We start from the raw sequence: 19625 nt of genomic DNA on the forward strand, positions 1-19625 counted from the left end.
TTTCATAATTGGCTTATTCAAATCAGGGTCCAATTAAAGTTTATACATTCTATTTGATGGCTATGTTTCATAATCTTTTAAAATGAGTAAAAGTTGCCTTATTTTTTCATTCTGTTTTATTTGTTGAAGGACCTGGGTGATATGTATTTTAGATTGACCTACGTTCTGGATTAGGAGTCCAGAACTCCAGTCTGTATCCTGGAGTCAGTTACCATACAGGTTTATCTGTCACATTTTCTGTAGACCAGTAGAACTAGTGGCTTGATTAGATTCTAGTTCTTTTTTTCTTTGTAAAAAACATTTCATAGGTAGTTCCAGGTACTTTGTTTTGCATCACTTAAGATCATTGATTTGAGGTGATCCACTCCTCAGAAATGTCCCCATCCACTTTTCATTTAATGAGTTAGCAGTCATTCATGACATTGCTTATATCTGTTAGGGGTTGCAAAATAATGACTTCTCTAGTTGTTTTATTTTTTTCTGTATTTATTAGGTATGAGTCTTTTATAAAGAAGAATTTGTCCACATCAACTACTAGATTAAATTTTACTCTTAAATAGATAGGACTCAGAGCATTTGTAGTTTTTTTACCCTTTCTTAATATAGGTAAAAATATTTTTAAATACTTTGGGAGCTTACTTGCACATATGATTATTTACTAAATATAATTTAGTGGATGACTAAACACATTTACTTATGCAAAGATTACACAATCCTACAGCATCTGATAAAATGTAACAAAACAAACAAAAAATGTTTGTATGGCAATCAGTGGAGCCAATTTCCAGGATTGGTGTGGTATAGTGGTTTAGAGTGGGCCCTGGAGGTAGACAGACCTGGATTTGCATGTTAGCTCGGTTATTTACTGGCCCTGTGATACGATAAGTTATTCAACCTATTATGCTCCAGTTTCCTGTTTGTAAAATGGTAATAATATTAAGGCATCCATTATAAGGTTATTGTGGGGATTTAATGACCTAATTCCTGTTTGGCACAAAGCCTATATTATTGATATTATTGAAATATAGTTTAGGTAAGTAATGTAGTTATGTGGGTATGAATAAGTCCTAGAATATACTAAAAGTATATTCTTTATTTTTAATTTATATACAATTTCTCCCCTTAGTCTTCACAGTATTTCATAATTATCTTTTATGCAATGGCCATGATTGCCTACTTAAAATATGCATTACTCTACTGTAACCAAGTTATAAATATAATATAAAATATTCCTAGGAGTAATGGAACATGTCAAAAGTATCACTATGATATACCACATGGGATATGTCTACAACCATGTAGAAATCAGTGGATCTAAAACTTGTATGTATGTATGTATGTATGTATGTATGTATGTATTTATTATTTCCAGATTTATTTTTTTTTTTTTTTGAGACAGAGTCTCACTCTGTTGCCATGGCGTCAGCCTAGCTCACAGCAACCTCAAACTCCTGGGCTCAGGCGGTCCTCCTGCCTCAGCCTCCCAAGTATCTGGGGCTACAGGCATGAGCCTCCATGCCCGGCTAATTTTTATTTTTTATACATATATATTTTTAGTTGTCCAGCTAATTTATTTCTATTTTTTAGTAGAGATGGAGTCTTGCTCTTGCTCAGGTGGTCTCCAACTCCTCAGCTCAAACGATCCTCCTGCCTTGGCCTCCCTGAGTGCTAGGATTACAGGCTTGAGCTACCATGCCTAGCCCCAAATATTAATTAAGTGAATACAAGTGTTTTTGTTACATAAATACCTTGTATAATGCTTATGGCAGAGCTTTTGGTGTGCCCATCACCAGAGTAGTGTTCATTGTACTGAGTAGGTACGTTTTTAATCCTACATATCCCATTCCACCCTCCCTTCTTCTTAGTTTCTCATGTCCTTTATATCGTTTTGTGCCCTTGTATATCCATCTATTAGCTCCCACTTATTATTGAGAACATATGGTGTTTGGTTTTCCATTCCTGAGATACTTCACTTAGGCTAATGGTTTTCAATTCCATCTGAGTTGCTACAAACAACATTATTTCATTCCTTTTTATGACTCAATAGTGCTCTATGGTATACATATACCACATTTTCTTTATCCAGTCATGAATTGATGGGCACTTAGGTTGATTCTGCATCTTTGCAGTTGTGAGCTGTGTTGCAATAAACATTTGAGTGCAGGTGCCTTTTTAATAAAAAAAACAAAAAACACCTTCTTTTCCTTTTGATAGATACCCAGTAGGGGGATTGTGGTTATATGGTAGGTCTTACATTTATTTCTTTGAGGAATCTCCATACCTTTTTGCATAGAGGTTGCACTGATTTGTAGTCCCATCAACAGTGTATTAAGTGTTCCTTTCTTTCTGCATCCATACTAGCATCTGTGTGTTTTGCCTTTTTAATAATGGCCATTCTGATAGGGTATTTCATTTTAGTTTTAATTTGCATTTCCCTGATAGTGATGTTGAAGTTTTTTTTTCATATGTTTGTGGGCCATTTGTCTATCTTCTTTTGAAAAACTTCTTTCTGTTCATGTCTTTTGCCCACTTTTTGATGGGGTCATTTGTGTTTTTCTTGCTGACTTGTTTGAGTTCTTTGTAGATTCTGGATATCAGTCCTTTGTTGGATGTATAGTTCATGGATATTTTCTCCCATTCTGTAGGCTGTCTATTCACTCTGTTGATTATTTCCATTTCTGTGCAGAAACTTTTTAAATTAAGTTCTATTTATTTATTTTTTTGTTGCTATATTTGCCTTTTGGGTCTTAGTCATAAATTCTTTGCCTAGGCCAATGTCTGGAAGAGTTTTTTCTTTATTTTCTTTTAGAATTTTTATGGTTTCATGCCTTACATTTAAGTCTGTATTTAAAAAATTAAAATAATTATTATATATGGTGAGAGATAGGGGTCCTCTTGCAGTCTTCTGCATATGGCTATCCAATTTTCCCAGTATCATTTATTGAATAGGGCTTCTTTTCTCCAGCTGTTTTGGTAACTATAGCCTAGTGATACAATTTAAAGTCAGATAATGTATTGCCTCCAGATTTTTTGTTTTTCTTATTTTCCCCCAGTTAAGATTGCTTTGGCTATTTGGGCTCTTTTTTGGTTCCTAATGAAGCATAGAATTATTTTTTCTAGGTCTGTGAAATATGGTGGTATGTTGATGAGGATTGTGCTGAATCTGTAAATCAACAATGTTCATTATACCAATCCATGAGTAAGGGATATTTTTCCATTTGCCTGTGTCATCTGCAATTTCTTTCATCAGTGTTTTGTAGTTCTTCTTGTAGGAATCTTTCACCTCATTGGTTAAGTATATTCCTGGATTTTTATTTTCTTTGTCACTATCGTGAATGGTATTGAGTTCTTTTTTTAAATTTTATTTTCAAATATTTCTTCTCTTTGATATTTTCTTTTTTGTGTCTCTGTGTATGGTGTTGAGTTCTTAATTTGATTGTCCACTTGACTGTTGTTTATATATAGAAATGCTACTAATTTGTCAACATTGATTTTGTAACCTGACACTTTACTGAATTTATTTATCAATCTAGGAGTCTTGGTGACACCTTTGAGTTTTTAGGATGATATCATTGTCAGCCAGTGGGCATAGTTTGACCTCCTCTTTCCCTGTTTGGATGCTCTTTATTTCTTTCTCTTGGTTGATTGTTTTGGCTAGACTTCCAATACTAAATTTAATAGAATTGGTGACAGTGGGCATACTTGTTCCAGTTATTAGGGGGAATGCTTTCAACTTTTCCCCTTTTAGGATGATGTTGGCTGTAGGCTTGTCATATATGTCTCTTATAATTTTGAGATATGTTCCTTCTATGCCTTGTTTGTTGAGGGTTTTTATCATGAAAGGGTGTTGGATTTTATTGAATGCTTTTTCTGCCCCTGTTGAGATGATCATATGATCTTTGTTTTTGTTCCTCTTTTTTTTTTTTGAGACAGAGTCTTGCTTTGTTGCACAGGCTAGAGTGAGTGCCGTGGCATCAGCCTAGCTCACAGCAACCTCAAACTCCTGGGCTCAAGCAATCCTCCTGCCTCAGCCTCCCGAGTAGCTGGGACTACAGGCATGCGCCGCCATGCCCGGCTAATTTTTTTCTATATATATTAGTTGGCCAATTAATTTCTTTCTATTTATAGTAGAGACGGGGTATCACTCTTGCTCAGGCTGGTTTCGAACTCCTGACCTCGAGCAATCCGCCAGCCTCGGCCTCCCAGAGTGCTAGGATTACAGGCGTGAGCCACCGCTCTCGGCCTTGTTTTTGTTCCTCTTTATGTGATGATTCATGTTTATTGATTTGCATATGTCAAACCATCCTTGCATCCCTGGGATGAAACCCACTTGATCATGGTGGATTATCTTTTTGATGTGCTGTTGAATTCTGTTTGCTGGTATTTTACTGAGGATTTTTGCATCTATATTTATAAGGGATATTGGTCTGTAGTTTTATTTTTTTGTTGTGTCCTTTCCTGACTTTGATAAAAAGGTGATACTGGCTTCATAGAATGAGTTAGTGAGGATTCCCTCCTTCTCTATGTTATGAAATAGTTTCTGTAGGATAGGTACCAGTTCTTCTTTGTAGGTCTGGTAGAGTTTGGCTTTAAATCCACCTGGTCTATAGCTTTGTTTTGTTGGGAGATTTTTTTTTTATTACTGCCTAGTCTTGCTGCTCGCTATTGGTTTATTCAACGTTTCTATTTCTTCTTGGTTAAAGGTTGGCCACTTGTATGTTCTAAGAATTTATCCATTTCCTCTAGGTTTTGTAGTTTGTGTGTGTAGAGGTTTTCATAGGATTCACAGATATTATCTTGTATTTCTGTGGAATCAGAATGTCTCCTTTTTTATTTCTGAATGAGGTTATTTGGGTTGTTATCTTCTATTTCTGGTTTATCTGGCTAGTACTCTTATCAATTTTGTGTATCTTTTCAGATAATCAGTTTTTTGTTTCATTGATCCTTTGTATTTTTTGTTTTTTATTTCGTTTAGTTCTGTTCTGAGCTTTGTTATTTTTTTTCTTCTGCTGGCTTTGGGTTTGGTTTGTTCTTTTTCTAGTTCCTTGAAATGTGACATTAGGTTGTTAATTTGTGATCTTTCTGTCTCTTTGATGTAGGCATCTAAGGCTATGAATTTTCCTCATAGGGCTGCTTTTTCTGTATCCCATAGATTTTGAAAGCTTGTGTCCTCTTTGTCATTTGGTTTGAAGAATCTTTTCAATTTCCATCTTAGTTTTATCATTGACCCAAGGATCATTCAGCAGCAGATTTTTCAATTTCCATGACTTTGTATAGATTTAAGTGTTTCTCTTAGAATTGATTTCTAGTTTTATTCTGCTGTGGTCTGAGAAAGGTGCATGGTATGGTTTTGATTTTTTTGAATTTGCTGAGACTTATTTTATGACCTAAGATATGCTCAATCTTGGAAAATATTCTGTGTGCTTATGAGAAAAATGTATATTTAGTAGTTTTGGGGTAGAATGTTCTATAAATGTCTGTTAGTTCCATTTATTCTATAGACCTGTTTAAGTTCACTGTTTCTTTATTCATTTTCTGCTTCAATGATCTATTTAGTTCTGTCAGTGGAGTGTTGAAGTTCTCAACAATTAAGATGCTACTGTTTATTTCTTTGCTTACATCTGTAAGAATTTGCTTTATTAAACTGGGAGCTCCTGTGTTAGATGCGTATATATTTAGGATTGTTATGTCTTCTTTCTGAATTGCTCCCTTTTCCATTATATAATAATATATTTTTTTACCATTGTTAATGTCAATTTTATCTGATATGAGAATGGATACACCTGCTCAGTTTTGGTTTCCATTTGCATGAAATATTTTTTTCTATCCCATTACCTTGAGTCTGTGTGAGTCCTTGTGGTTTAGATGTGTTTCTTGGAAACAACAAATAGTTCGGTTGTGGTTTTTCATCCATTCAGCGTATGTTTTTTTTTTTAACACATTAACTGCCATGTGAGTTGTATTTAGCTCACATTAGTTTTGAGCCTGGGGCCTCATGAAGCAAAACCTGGGCAAAACCCTGCAGTTTGTTCATGGAAATTTTACTTTTTGATGTTCTTATTATTATATTTCATATTGACAATTTAATTCTAAACATGATTAAATGAATAGAAGTCAATAAATTTCATTTTTGTATTCATGTTTACCTTTAAATTACACTTAAGTCTGACAAGTCAAGAACACTTTACTCTTATGAACTATTTTCATGTTTTCAATTATTTTTTACATTACTAATTTTCAAGTTTTTATGTTACTTTTTATTGAAAAAATAGAAAACAATAAAAAAACACAAATTTTTCATTAAATTAGAAAGATTGATTTGTTTTAGAAGTTTTTATTCCATTTTCATAATAAAGCATTGTGGCTCCAAGGAAAAATATTTTTTTTCTACTGTGACAATCATGTTAAGTGGGACATTCAGATGTTCACATTGAGTGTTAGTATTGGTGTGTGGGATACTGTTTAATGTGTTAGATGATACCTTATTGTTTTGTTTTCCCTCTTAGACTATTGTGAGCAGCACTGATGAGGGCTGCCAGTCAGGGAGCTCATAGTCTGAGCACCCCTTGGTCCTCTGCAGGTCTTTAAGAGGAAAGGCATGAGCCCCACTCTCTTTGGACACCTGGATGTGGTGGGCACACCGACAGAAGGGAAGCAGCTGCTTTTGAGAGCCTCAGATCAGTTGTTGCTTGGGACACCTGTTCCCTTGGCAGCAGTGGGTGGTGGAGGGGCAGGGAAGGAGTAGAATTTGAATGAAGGAGAACTGGCACTCTGGACCAGTTTATTCTTCTCCCCAAAAGGCAGCCCACCTGGAATGTCCAAACTCTGGGATCAGACAGTTTCCCTGGGACCCACTGCTTCCTGTAGTCACTGCAGTCTGGACAGGAGTCGGGAAATGTTTGTGTGGGGACCAGTGACAAGTAAACTGAAGGGCTCCCGGGGAGGACAAAGGCACGCAATGGGTGGAGAAGCAGTATGGCACCCACCACCTTGGCTTTGGTCTGTGGTGAGGGGGAGCGACCAAGATGAGGCTGGCAATCGAGTGCTCTGTTCTCAAGAAGCTCCCAGTTCACTGGTAGCAGCAGCTTTTGGGCTTGTAAGGGTAGAGAAACTCTCCAGAAGATTGGGAGCCTGCAGTCTGCCAGAGGTGTTAGGGCAGGGGAAACGAAACCCACATCTACCCTTCCCACGGGACTTCAAGTTCCTCAAGGGTTGATCTCTGCTGAAATCTTGCTCTTCCTTGTTATGCTCCACGCCTTCCTGTGGAATCTCTGGTAGGTTCTGGTACTTTCCCTTCTGAATTACACCTGAGTTATGTTTTGTTTTGTCTAAAACCTTTCCTTCTTTCTGAGATGATCTGGCAACTGATGTCCATTTTGCCTCATCCCTCTAAAACTTCTGAGAAAAGAATACAGTTATCTAAATTATCTCTTCAGTCTTTTTTCTATTTATGTTTTAAGGAGAAAAATTATTTTTTGCTTTCTTTTTACTTTAAAAAGAACAACCCATTTATTGACCAAACATCTATATCTTGATTTCTTGTCCTTTTTAGAAATCTAAGGGTCTTCCTTCTAATTAACTAAAAACCACTTAAACATATAGAGCTTTCTAGTGCAGTTCTTTCTTCCCTTAGACAATGCCCTACATTTAATGGGAAGAAGACGGAGGGAGATTTATGTTTGAAGGATGATGCTTCATTTTAGGATTTCCTTTCCTTGCCAGTTTTAGGTTTTTGATTTAAAACTGATAATCCAGAAGGAAGCAACTCAGGGAGTTATTGTAACTATGACCTCTTGAGGTTTGAAGGTCTGCTAGGATTGATCTCCTCACCCCTAATTTAAAATAGATGTAACTGCATGAGTAGCTGTAGACTTAAGCTTTTCTTCTTTCGTTGCTCCTAAATGAATAAGCCACAGACTGCTTTTCGAATTATCGTTGGTTGTATTATTCTATGTGGGAAATATGAATATTGGCAAAATATATGAGGAAGTATAAATTATTGATACTGAGAAATTTAATCTATTAACATAAACTATGTAGTTTCAGTAAATCTAATATTTTCAAGTTCTTTTATAATATTTATATTATAAACTCATACTGGTTTATAAGTGTTATAAAATCTCAGAAATTCCTTTGTACTAAAGATTTTTAAATACCTCTTAAATAAAGTTTTCATAAAAATATAAGATGACTTTGCACAAACTTCATAATTTCTTTTAATCTAGTGGAACTATGGAACAAATGCAGTGAGTGTTGGCTTCAGAAGAAACTAAGTTCATATCCCTGTTTTCCAATGTTGAAGAATAAATATCAACGGGAAAAACATGTTATAGTTTTATGATTAGAAACTGTCAGAACATTTTAATTTTGTTCAAACAGTTGTAAACATCTGCCATCAGGGAGAAAAACTTTCTGGAAGTACTCTAAGATTTTTATACCTTTGAATGAAGAATTAACTATAGATGAGAAAAATCCTGTGATTTCATTGCAAGTAACTGCATCTAAGATACTGTATTAGTTTCTTAGGTTTGATAGAACAAAGTACCACAAACTTGGTGGCTCAAAACAATAGAAATTTATTGTCTCACAGTTCTGGAGGCTAGAAGTCCAAAGGCAACTTGTGAACAGGGCCATGCTCCCTCTAAAACCTGTAGGGGAGAATCCTTCCCTGCTTCCTCCTAGCTTCTGGTGGTTTGCTGGCAATCTTTGGTGTAGCCATAGCATTTCAGTGTACACTGTCATTGTCACATGACATTCTCCCCTTTTGTGTCTATCTTCACATTGTCTTCCCTCTTTTCATAAGGACACCAGATGTGTTATGTTAAGGGCCCATCTATTGTAGTATGACAGTGACATTGCAATTACATTTGCAGTTACTCTGTTTCCAAATAAGGTCATATTTGGAGGTACTGGGATTTAGGACTTTGCCATATTTTCTTGGTGGACACAATTCAGCCCATAACCATGATTAACATTAAGTTAATTGTATTATTAATACTTAGTAGTAAGTACAATGTGTGAGCTTTCACTGTTTCCTATGTTAGCTGTGTCTTCACTTTACATATTTTGCACAGTCTTACACAAATTTTGACTTCTATTTATACATAGAGGTTAATGTTTGGGTGGGTCTTGATAGTCTCTATAGTAAAACAGTTGACAAAGAGACTTCTTATAATGAATGGTAAGAAACACAAAGTGGAATCTACTACTTAGTATAGGAGACACATGTAATTCAGTGAGCCTTAATGTTATTAATCAGCAGATTGTTTAGTGCCTTGGGGAGTCTTCGCTTTCTTATCACTTTTTAAATAGAAGGGATTTATAACATATAGCATTTAAACAAGTGCCATAGGAAGATTTATTTAGTTTCTCTTATATTAGATTGCCCTCTATTTTCCAGAATACTTTGCTGAGATATAGTTGACATATGATAAATTGTATGTATTCCAAGTGTACCATTTTAATAAGAATTGACATAGGCTTTAGTCTTTAGGTTTAGTAGGTACCAAGGACCTACAATAATTTTAGGGGCCCATAAAAATGTTTTAAATTCTTTCAAAATTATAAGAAAAAAAATCAACTTTTAGGTCAAGAAAATGCTTTAATCTATGATATTAATATAGTCATCTTTATACCAACATAGTTTTAAAATACTATAAAAATTTTAAATATTTTTTGTGGCGGAAGGGCCCATGAAGGCAGAGAAGTGCCTAGAGCCCATGCAAATTATAATGTCCTAGATATAAGCCTGTGAGACCATCACCATGATCAAGATAATGAACATTTCCATCACCCCTGGAAGCTTTATTGTGCCCCTGGGTAATTCCTCCCTTGCTCCCCCCTTTGGGCCTGGCAGTCATGGCTATGCTTTCCATTACTATAGATTCATTTTCATGTTCAGGAATTTTAAATAGAATCATAATATGTGTGCTCTTTTTAGGTGGGGGAGTCTGGCTTCTTTCATGTATCATGATTATTTTCAGGTTTACTTATATTGCATGTATCAGAAGTTTATTCCTTTTAATTGTTGAGAGTATTCGCAGTTAAATGCTATTCATGATTTGTTTACACATTCACCTATTGGTAGACTTTTGGGTTGTTTCTAGTTTTTGAATAAAGCTACTGTGAATGTTTATATACAAGACTTTTTATGGCCATATGTTTTTTATTTCTGTTGAGTAGATACCTAGGATTGGGATGGCTGGGTCCAATGGTTGCTTTTGAAATAGCTGTCTTTCGGTAACATGCTTAATCTTTCCTCCAGCTATTTGAACACATGGAGTAAATTATGATAACTTTTAATGTTTTCTAACATTTATATCAGTTCTAGGTTGGTTTCAATTGGTTTGTTTTTCCTCATCATTATGGGTCTCATTTCCCTGCTTTTTACATGCCTGGTAATTTTTGATTGAGTGCCAGATGTCGTGAATTTCACCTCATTGGGTTCTGGATATTTTTGTGTTTCTATAAATATTCTTGAGGTTTGCTCTAGGATGCAGTTAAGTTACTTGGAAATAGTTCAGTCTATTAAAATCTTTTCAGATTTGTTAGATAGGATTAGAGCACTGTTTAGGACAGTTTATTTCCCACTCTGGGGCCGAATACTTCTGAGTACTCCACCCCGTGGATTATGATGGTTTCCAGTCTGGTTGGTGGGAACAGGCACTGTTCTAGCCCTGTGCGAGTACTAGACACTCTTCTCCAGTCATGTTGTATGGCTTTTCCCCAGCCTTGGTACCGTGTTTCCCTGAAAATAAGACCTACCCATAAAATAAGGCCTAGCAGGATTTCTAAGCATTTGCGCAATATAAGCCACACCCTGAAAATAAGACCTAGTGATGGGTGTGGCTACGCAGCATATCTGCACAACCCATGCATTTCGTTGCTGAGCAGTAAAGAAGACGAGCAGCCCTTCACAGCTGCCCCATGAGAGCTCTATTGCTTGACATGAGAGATTGGAGCCAGTGGTTCTAAAGGAAATAGAATCGTAAGAAATTCAGGATAGAATTTGGGGTTTGGAGAGTTATGTTCTAGAAGAAGACGACTTAACTATATTTGAATAAATGTAGATTGTTGTACTGTACTTACAAAAAAATAACACATCCCCTGAAAATAAGCCCTTAGGGTATCTTCTTGAAGAAAAATAAATATAAGACCCTGTCTTATTTTTGGGGAAACACAGTAGTTACTTCACACACTTGTGCCGATTACTACTTTGCTGGATATTCTGATAGAACCCTGTAAAAATCTCTGAGTTTTTCTTTCTGTGCAGCTTTCTTTTTTGTGTCCTCTACCTTGTGAACTCTAACCAACTTGGTCTTCCTGAACTCTCCACTCTCCAATCAGGAATTCATGTGCTCAAGTCAGGGAATCTGCCACGATCTGTGTAGTTTCCATATCACTGTGCTATGTGGCTGGATAACTCTCTCAAAAGTGTAGTAAGCTGGGGCCATAGTAGGTCCCATCTTATTTGTTTCCATCTCTTATGGATCTCTATCTTTCACTGCCTGATATCCAATATCTTACACACTTGTTCCATTTTGTTTAATTTTTTAAAGGTTTTATCAAGTGAGAGGGTAAATCCGATTCCTGTTACTCATCTTACCTGGAAATGAAAGTTCAGATAGCCTTCTCAAAGGGAGACTAACATTTCTGGTTTCATAATTTCCATTCTCAACAAGAGGCTTTTATTCATTTTCCAAATCATTGAGTTTTTATGTGGCCCTAGGCATGTTATATTCTAAAATCTGTAGTTTCCTTATTCATAAAACATGCTAATTCTGTGAAACAGGATTCTGTTTCAAGAATGAAACTAGAAAACACATATATGAAGCACCTATACCAATGTGTAGCATTTATCAGTCTTTGCTGAGATAGTTTTCTTTTCCATTGTAGTTTTTATAAATTAGAGTTTCATTTGGAAGATCCATTTAGTTCCATGTTTAATATTGACCAATTTAAAAGCCATTCTTACTCTGAGAGTTTTATAATCTCCTGTACATTTTATTGTATAAGTGTAAAAGTATAGAAAGTTCCTTATAATGATTCAGTGCAGTGAAAATTTAATACATAATTTAATAATGTTTATTAATACTTTTAACTCACTGTTACCTACATTTCACACTATTTTGAGAGAGTTACAGGTATGAATTTACAATATGTTAAAAATATTATATTAATATATACTTTGTTTTTACTTTACAAATGCTATAAAGATCTACTTTTATAGTATTTAAAAAACACATACTTTGTTTTTATTTTACAAATGTTATTAAAAATATATACTTTATTTTTCTCAGTAAACCGGAGTGTAACTATTAAGAACTTCCTCTTACTAGGCATTTGTTGACCACTTACTATGTGCCTACTCCTGGATAATTGTTACTGGATTTACTCTGAACTACGACCCATCTTAAACCTTCTAATCAATGTGCTCTTTACCTTTACCTGCATCTGGTTGTGCTACCTCTCCCTTACCACTAATGTATACAACCTTTATTTTACTGCCTTATTTTTGTTTTTAATTTCTTGATTAGTTTTTTCATAGCTATGTACTTTTACTAAATAATGTAGATTATAAAATTATCTGTGGAAGAGATAACTTTGTTTTCTAATTTTATACTCATGAAGAACTTGCTACTGTGGGTATCTAGTAGGCATTCAACAAATGCTTAATGGTGAGTGAAATGATTAATTGACAGCACACATCGTTTTAATGCAAATTAATTGTAATTGTTGACCTTTTACTAAGGGGTACTATAGTATGTGCCTTACATTTTTAAAGTTATTGAAGTTAAGAGCCATTTCTTCAGTAACTATTTTTTTTAACAAACTACTTGAATTGCAGATTTTCCACAGTGATATAATATGTATTATTATATACTGATTAATGGCAGTTGATTTCACTGTGTGTAACTGAGAATTTATGTTCAAAGAAAATAGAAGTACCTTCATTTTTAGTACTATTTCTTTGTCCTCTAAGGGGCAGTAAGAGTTTTTGGATATTATTAATAGTTAGGCTCATTATTCACTTTGGTCTCTCAGGGCTGAAACATATTAAGGGCTTATACTTCTCCCCAAACTTCCAAGTTCCAAAATATTTTACATTTGTTATGGCCATAAATAGTAGGATTATAGCTTGATAGAACTGAAATACTTAGAAGTCAGAAAGTTACAATATCTCTACAATTTTGCAGTTAGGTGAACTTAATTTTCTGTTAAAACTTATTTTTAATTCTTTTGCAAGTCAGGGCCTATGATTCTTTTATGATCCTTTGTTAAGTCTCTCAGAACCAGATACAATTATAATAATTGATTCCATTCATCTAACTTCTGACAAAAGACTTAGACATAGTTAATTTTCTTCTTCTTTCTTAAAAAATTGTGTTTTTTCGTGCTTATCTGTTAATATTTCAATCTTCCTCTTATTCGATTTTAAGCTTCAGGGAAAGATGCATACAGAGAAACATCATATGTAATTAAATATAACAAAAGCAAATTTGGGAATAGATAATAGAATAATTATCTGAAAAGATTGTGTGAATTTACTATTGTAGATTAATTTTACTAGTTTTGTTGTTGTTTGTGTTTTCTTGTTGTGTTGACAGGGTTGCTTTAGACACACTTGCTGCATTGCTAAAATCAAGTAAGTTTTTAAATACTAGAAATACTAGATATTCTTTTTCTGAGAATTCTATTAATTATGTTAAAGAAACTGGAAATACAGATTTAGTCTATAAAGTTGGTTATAATATTTTAATGTCAAAGTTGATTTTACCTTCTAGTGTATTTGATATTCATTATAAATGCCATATTATGTTTATTGAGCTATAATTTATTTAGTACATTTATATCATTTATTCAAGCACATTGATTTCCTATTTCTGAGTTATTTATATGAACACAAAGCTCTGTTAGGAGACAAAAACATGAAAATATTATAAAAATATCATTTTTAAAAGGTAAAGCTAGCATGATACTGGAACCTTTTACTATGAGAAATATCTTGAACAACTCTGATTTTAACTTAGAACTCTATTATTAAAAATTTCATTTCTACCATATATTCAAATTTATAATATTTAAAAAATGACTATTAATGTAAATTTCTTATAAATTAAATTAGTAAAATTCATTTACACTATAAAGCATTGTGTTGTTTATCTTCAAAATTGAAGCATTGAAGTAGATGTTTCTTATGCCTTTGGAGAGTAATTATTCACATTTATATATTTTTTTCTCTACAAGACACTTGTTAATCTCTATTTTAAATATTTTCCTTAGCACTCTCATGGTTAATTGGTTAATGTTGATTAAATTAACATTTTGTTTAACCATGATAGCATTTAGTCTTAAAGGTCTGTGTTGGTAGCTTTCATGTTTTTTGCCCCCGCAAGGGAGACATAGTTAACAGGTAGTTCATCAGAAACTGTTAAGGGTCAGACCAACTTGCCCTTAAATTTGAATTACCAGAGATTTTTTTTTTTTTAGTAGCAAATGGTTAGTTGATTAGAAATCTGATCTTTGGTAAAGTAATGATTTATGAAATTTTAATAATCACTTTAGGTATTAGTATTTTTTTTTTTTTTTTTTTTGAGACAGAGTCTCGCTTTGTTGTCCAGGCTAGAGTGAGTGCCATGGCGTCAGCCTAGCTCACAGCAACCTCAAACTCCTGGGCTCGAGCGATCCTTCTGCCTCAGCCTCCCGAGTAGCTGGGACTACAGGCATGTGCCACCATGCCCGGCTAATTTTTTATATATATATCAGTTGGCCAATTAATTTCTTTCTATTTATAGTAGAGACGGGGTCTCGCTCTTGCTCAGGCTGGTTTTGAACTCCTGACCTTGAGCAATCCGCCCGCCTCGGCCTCCCAAGAGCTAGGATTACAGGCGTGAGCCACCGTGCCCGGCCAAGGTATTAGTATTTTATACTAGAGTTTGACATTTGACAATTTTATTTTTGAAGTGAATATATGGTACTCAATTAGATTAGCTGTATAGCTTTATTTTCATATATGATGTGATAAGCTTTAGACCAAGATCACAATATAGGGATTAATTTTAAAAGGTATTTGTGGCCTTGCTTTGATGTGCCCTGACTTTGTAGTTCAAACTCTATAAAGATTAATTCTTGATGTAGGTATATACTTTTGATTTGGAGTAGATTAGAGTAGCTATTAAAACTAAAGTTCATTAAAGGTTACTAATTTTCAGGATCACCGATGGCAAAGTCATTAATTTAAGTTAGTAAACTCTTGTAAGTTTCAAGTATTTTATAGAAATCAGTTAACCTTAGATGACTGAAATCTGATATATTCTGTTTTAAGTAGTAGTCTCCTTTTTACTGCCTCCCTTCTTTGTCAATGTAGGGTGGTGGGCACTCATACCTGTTTATTCCACTAGAATTAAAAAAAAGGTAACTGACAAGTAGAATGACTCTTGTTTATACTTAATATATTTTCAAATGACACATGGCACTAAATAGGATCAAATTTTAATAATGCAAAATAATATTTAGTAGCATACTGCATATTTTTAAACAATGGCATTTTGGAATATTCAAAATTTTTTTAATTCTTTGTTTTTTTGGAGAAGGCAGTCATTTACTTTATAAAGATAAATTAGACTTCTGTAATAAATGTGGGAGATTATAGAGCAAAGAATATATATATACACAGAGTCCAGAAAGATAAGCAGCTCTGCTGCTGTTGTTGGAGTGTAGATTAGACTCTACAGCCTGTTGTCTTTTAATTAGAGCGAGATGAAGAGACGTAGGCTGATTCAGGGTTTGGTACACTGAACACATGAGTAAAAATCCCTCTTTACTAATGTTTTAATTGTGCTCAGTGCAGATTGTAAGTAACTGTTCACTTCTTTTAAGGGTCACTTGACACCTGGATTTGAATTATGGGCAGTTTTTTTATTTGATCTTTCATAAGGAATTTCAACATTTATCGTAAATATTATTTAGGCTGTTGGAAATTCTAGTGGAAACACACAGAGTTTGTAATAGGAGTTACAATGATCATAATGGCTTTTAATAAAAGTATATTCGTTGGTCTACATTTTGTATTGCTAAAAAAAATAAAATAAAATAAAAGTATATTCGCAGCTAGTAGACTAAAGGTTTATATATTCCAGTTGGTGTAAAGAAAGTAAGTATTCATTTAAAATGCATGAAACTTGTTGGTCAGAACAATTCAATTGATTTTGTAAATAGCTGGCCTTAGCAAACTAGCTATTCTAGAGAAAATAGAGATTTTAAAGCTTTCATGTAAGAAAGATTTTTTCCCCCTACGAGTTTCTTCCACCTTTCTAATGTCAAAACATAGTTCTGAGAAGGAATTAATAAGTTATGTCTTAGGTATGTCTTGAAGCACATTTGGAAACTGGAATAATTTAGGCAATTGAAATCAGTGGAGCCTTACTGTTGCATTATTTTAGTGTCCATGCCATGAACAAAGGGGTCATTTTATAGGTAGAGTTGACATTAAGACAAGATTAGTATTTCCCTGTAACTAAACAACCTCAAGTGGGTTGGTATTCCACATTATCTTGTACTCCTTTTAATCGACCCACCAAAGGAGTGCTGGGTGGCTTGCTCCATATGTTGCTATGATATGTTTCCCTTGCCACTATATTAATAAAATGCACCCTGTTGGTTAATAATCTTAAATATTAATACTTTAGAAAGAATAAAATTAGGTCAAATTTGTGGATTTCTTTCTGTTAATTCTCTAATAAAATTGACCATTTACAAAAATCCTTTAATGTAGTTTTAATTATAATAAAATTTAATGACTAGAAAGTGAGAAAACACTATTTTCTAATCATGTAATGCTTCTTACATTTCATTTACTGAAAAGTTTCATAAGTATTTTGACTTAGCATTGTTATGGCATGGATATTCATATAATCGTGGGGTAATTAGAACAATTAATTTTAGTGGAAACATTAAGTTTGCATTAGGAGCTACCATTAAATAGAGTTAATTTCAGTGGAAATACAGAATTTGTAATAGAAGTTACAAAAATTATAATGGCTTTCAACAAAATCATATGCATAGCTAGGAAGTTAAAGGCTTATATATTCCATTTGGTATAATTAAAGCTAGTATATTCGTAAGTTTTAAAATACATGAAGATTTTGTTAGTAAACAAAAGCATTTAAAAAGACATAGATCTACTTTTAGTAAAGAGATTTTGATCTTTGTAAATTGTGAAACAATAGATGGACATGTTTCTGGAAAATGTTGTAATTTGCCCTCTAGAACTTCTCACATTTATTTTGTTAGAAAAAAAGTTTAAATATGTGGTCATCTTTTTTTTAGGGGGGAGGGAAAAGTCATAAGAATTCATCATAATATTAAGATTATATCTTTAGTTTGATTTATTCTACCTCTTTCTTTTGTCATTTAAAAATATTTTCTCAATTTTCTTTTGTTAAAGAAACAAATGCCAGGAGAGCTGTAGACAGAGGATATGTCCAAGTGCTTTTAACAATTTATGTAGATTGGCACCGCCATGATAGTCGGCATAGAAACATGCTCATTCGAAAAGGAATTTTACAGAGTTTAAAAAGTGTTACAAATATCAAGTTGGGAAGAAAAGCATTTACTGATGCCAATGGAATGAAAATTCTATATAACACTTCTCAAGTGAGTTATTTTCTTCTTGTTATTCTAATTATGTACTAATGATTTGATTTGGTTCTTAAGAAAACTGAATTAGTGTACACATACTCAGGAACGTATCATATGATAAATACATTTTTTGAAAAATCTTAAAACCAAAAGCACAATAATTTCTGACATGTGGCCTCAGACAGAATTTGAGAAAATGGTCAGTGCACATCTCTGCAACATGAGATTTTATTTTTTCCCAAAGGTAAAAGGAAGATGTATAAATCCATCCACTGAGCAGGGAGGGATTTCATACAGTTATGCTTTCTAGGACGTTTAGTTGGGTGTACTCAGTTTTGCGTGCCCCTCCTATAAGTTACATTTGGAAACTGGAATAATTCAGGCAATTGAAATCAGTGGAGCCTTACTGTTGCATTATTTTAGTGTCCATGCCATGAACAAAGTGGTTATTTTATAGGTAGAGTTGACATTAAGATAAGATTAGTATTTCCCTGTAACTAAACAACCTCAGGTGGGTTGGTATTCCACATTGTCTTGCACTCCTTTTAATTGACCCACCAAAGGAGTGCTGGGTGGCTTGCTCGGTATGTTGCTATGATATGATTCCCTTTACAGCTGGATCCTTTACAGCTGGTAGGGCAGTTCTGTTGTCTTGGTTGTATCCTCTTGGTGACAAACTTACTTCTTTCTAGGTGATAAGAATTAAGAACCTTTTTGAATAGAGATGTTACAAAAATGAAACCTGGAACTGGGAATACTAGTTCCCAGTATATTCAGCAAGATCCTTTATAGCATCTGTAGAAGATCATCAGCCATGGGGAATGGGAACCTTTTATTTTTAGAAGGCTATAATTATTAGAAATCTGTATTTTTGAAAATACCATACAGTTATCTTGGTTGTGTCCTCTTGGTCTTATATAACAAACCTTATGTCTTTCTACATGATAATAATTGAGACATCAGAACACACATTTAATTGTTTACCCAGAGTTTTTTCTTTGTAAAATCAATCATATGTACTTGTTTTTACTATTCCTAGTATAGACAGCAATGGATATTTGGTATATAAGGAAGAGTTAGGTGACTTTGTTTATGCCCCTTAACATTTCTGGGCCTTAATTTTTCTTCTTTTTTGACAGGTCATATGTGAAGATGTGTATTAAAAATTTTACAGTATATCAAAGTACCATCTAAATGTCAGTTGTCACTAATAGTAATATTGTTACATGACAGTTTGAAACACCCTAACCCTCAGTCCTTCTCAAGATTAGATACCAGGACAGCAGACCAAACTCTTAAAACTTTAAATTGTGATATTCATGCTTTTCTTTTATAAGTTGAATAGCCAACTGTGAGAGGTGCCTTTGCATGATAACCAATATAGTTCTTTGAAAGGCTTGGTTAGATGCATGTTCCTTTTTATTTCTTATACCTTTTAAAATTTCTTACTTAATCCTTTTTTCTTTTTTTTTCCTTAAAATTCAAAGAAATTAAATTTCTTTTTTATGCCCTAGGCTTGCTAAATGTCCCGAGTCACTCCAAAGATGGTACTGATTTCTGTTTAAACTATTTAGTGAAAAATCCTACTCAATTTGCCACATGAGGTTCTTAGTTACAAATAGATACTTCTGAAAAAGAAATATAGCTATTATGTAATTATCTTATGTTAAAATATTGGTTATTGTGATGTTTATTTCTAGAAAATTATTAATGTATTTACTTTCTGAAGTATTGTAAAATTGGCTCAGTTATTCACCAAATACACGTTATCTTTTTTTTTTTTCTTTTCTTTTCTTAAAAAATAGGAATGTTTGGCAGTCAGGACTCTTGACCCTCTTGTCAACACCTCCAGTCTGATAATGAGGAAGTGTTTTCCAAAAAATCGCCTGCCACTCCCAACAATTAAAAGTTCTTTCCATTTCCAGTTGCCCGTTATTCCTGTGACTGGCCCTGTGGCTCAGCTCTACAGTTTACCCCCCGAAGGT

The 19625-nt window shown here is 33.9% G+C and overlaps 1 protein-coding gene across 5 annotated transcripts in view; it reads left to right on the top strand.

Moving 5' to 3' along the window:
- AGTPBP1 (ATP/GTP binding carboxypeptidase 1) overlaps positions 1 to 19625 on the top strand; it is a 175655-nt gene that overhangs the window by 65721 nt on the left and 90309 nt on the right. For all 5 annotated transcript variants that reach the window (XM_012787275.2, XM_012787272.3, XM_076008569.1 and 2 more), the window contains 3 exons: positions 13608 to 13645; positions 17447 to 17655; positions 19446 to 19623. In XM_012787275.2, coding sequence (XP_012642729.1) covers positions 13608 to 13645; positions 17447 to 17655; positions 19446 to 19623 — 425 coding nt within the window. The remainder of the gene's footprint in view (positions 1 to 13607; positions 13646 to 17446; positions 17656 to 19445; positions 19624 to 19625) is intronic.

This window comes from Microcebus murinus, chromosome 12, assembly GCF_040939455.1.
Source record: "Microcebus murinus isolate Inina chromosome 12, M.murinus_Inina_mat1.0, whole genome shotgun sequence".
NCBI classification, from domain to species: domain Eukaryota; kingdom Metazoa; phylum Chordata; class Mammalia; order Primates; family Cheirogaleidae; genus Microcebus; species Microcebus murinus.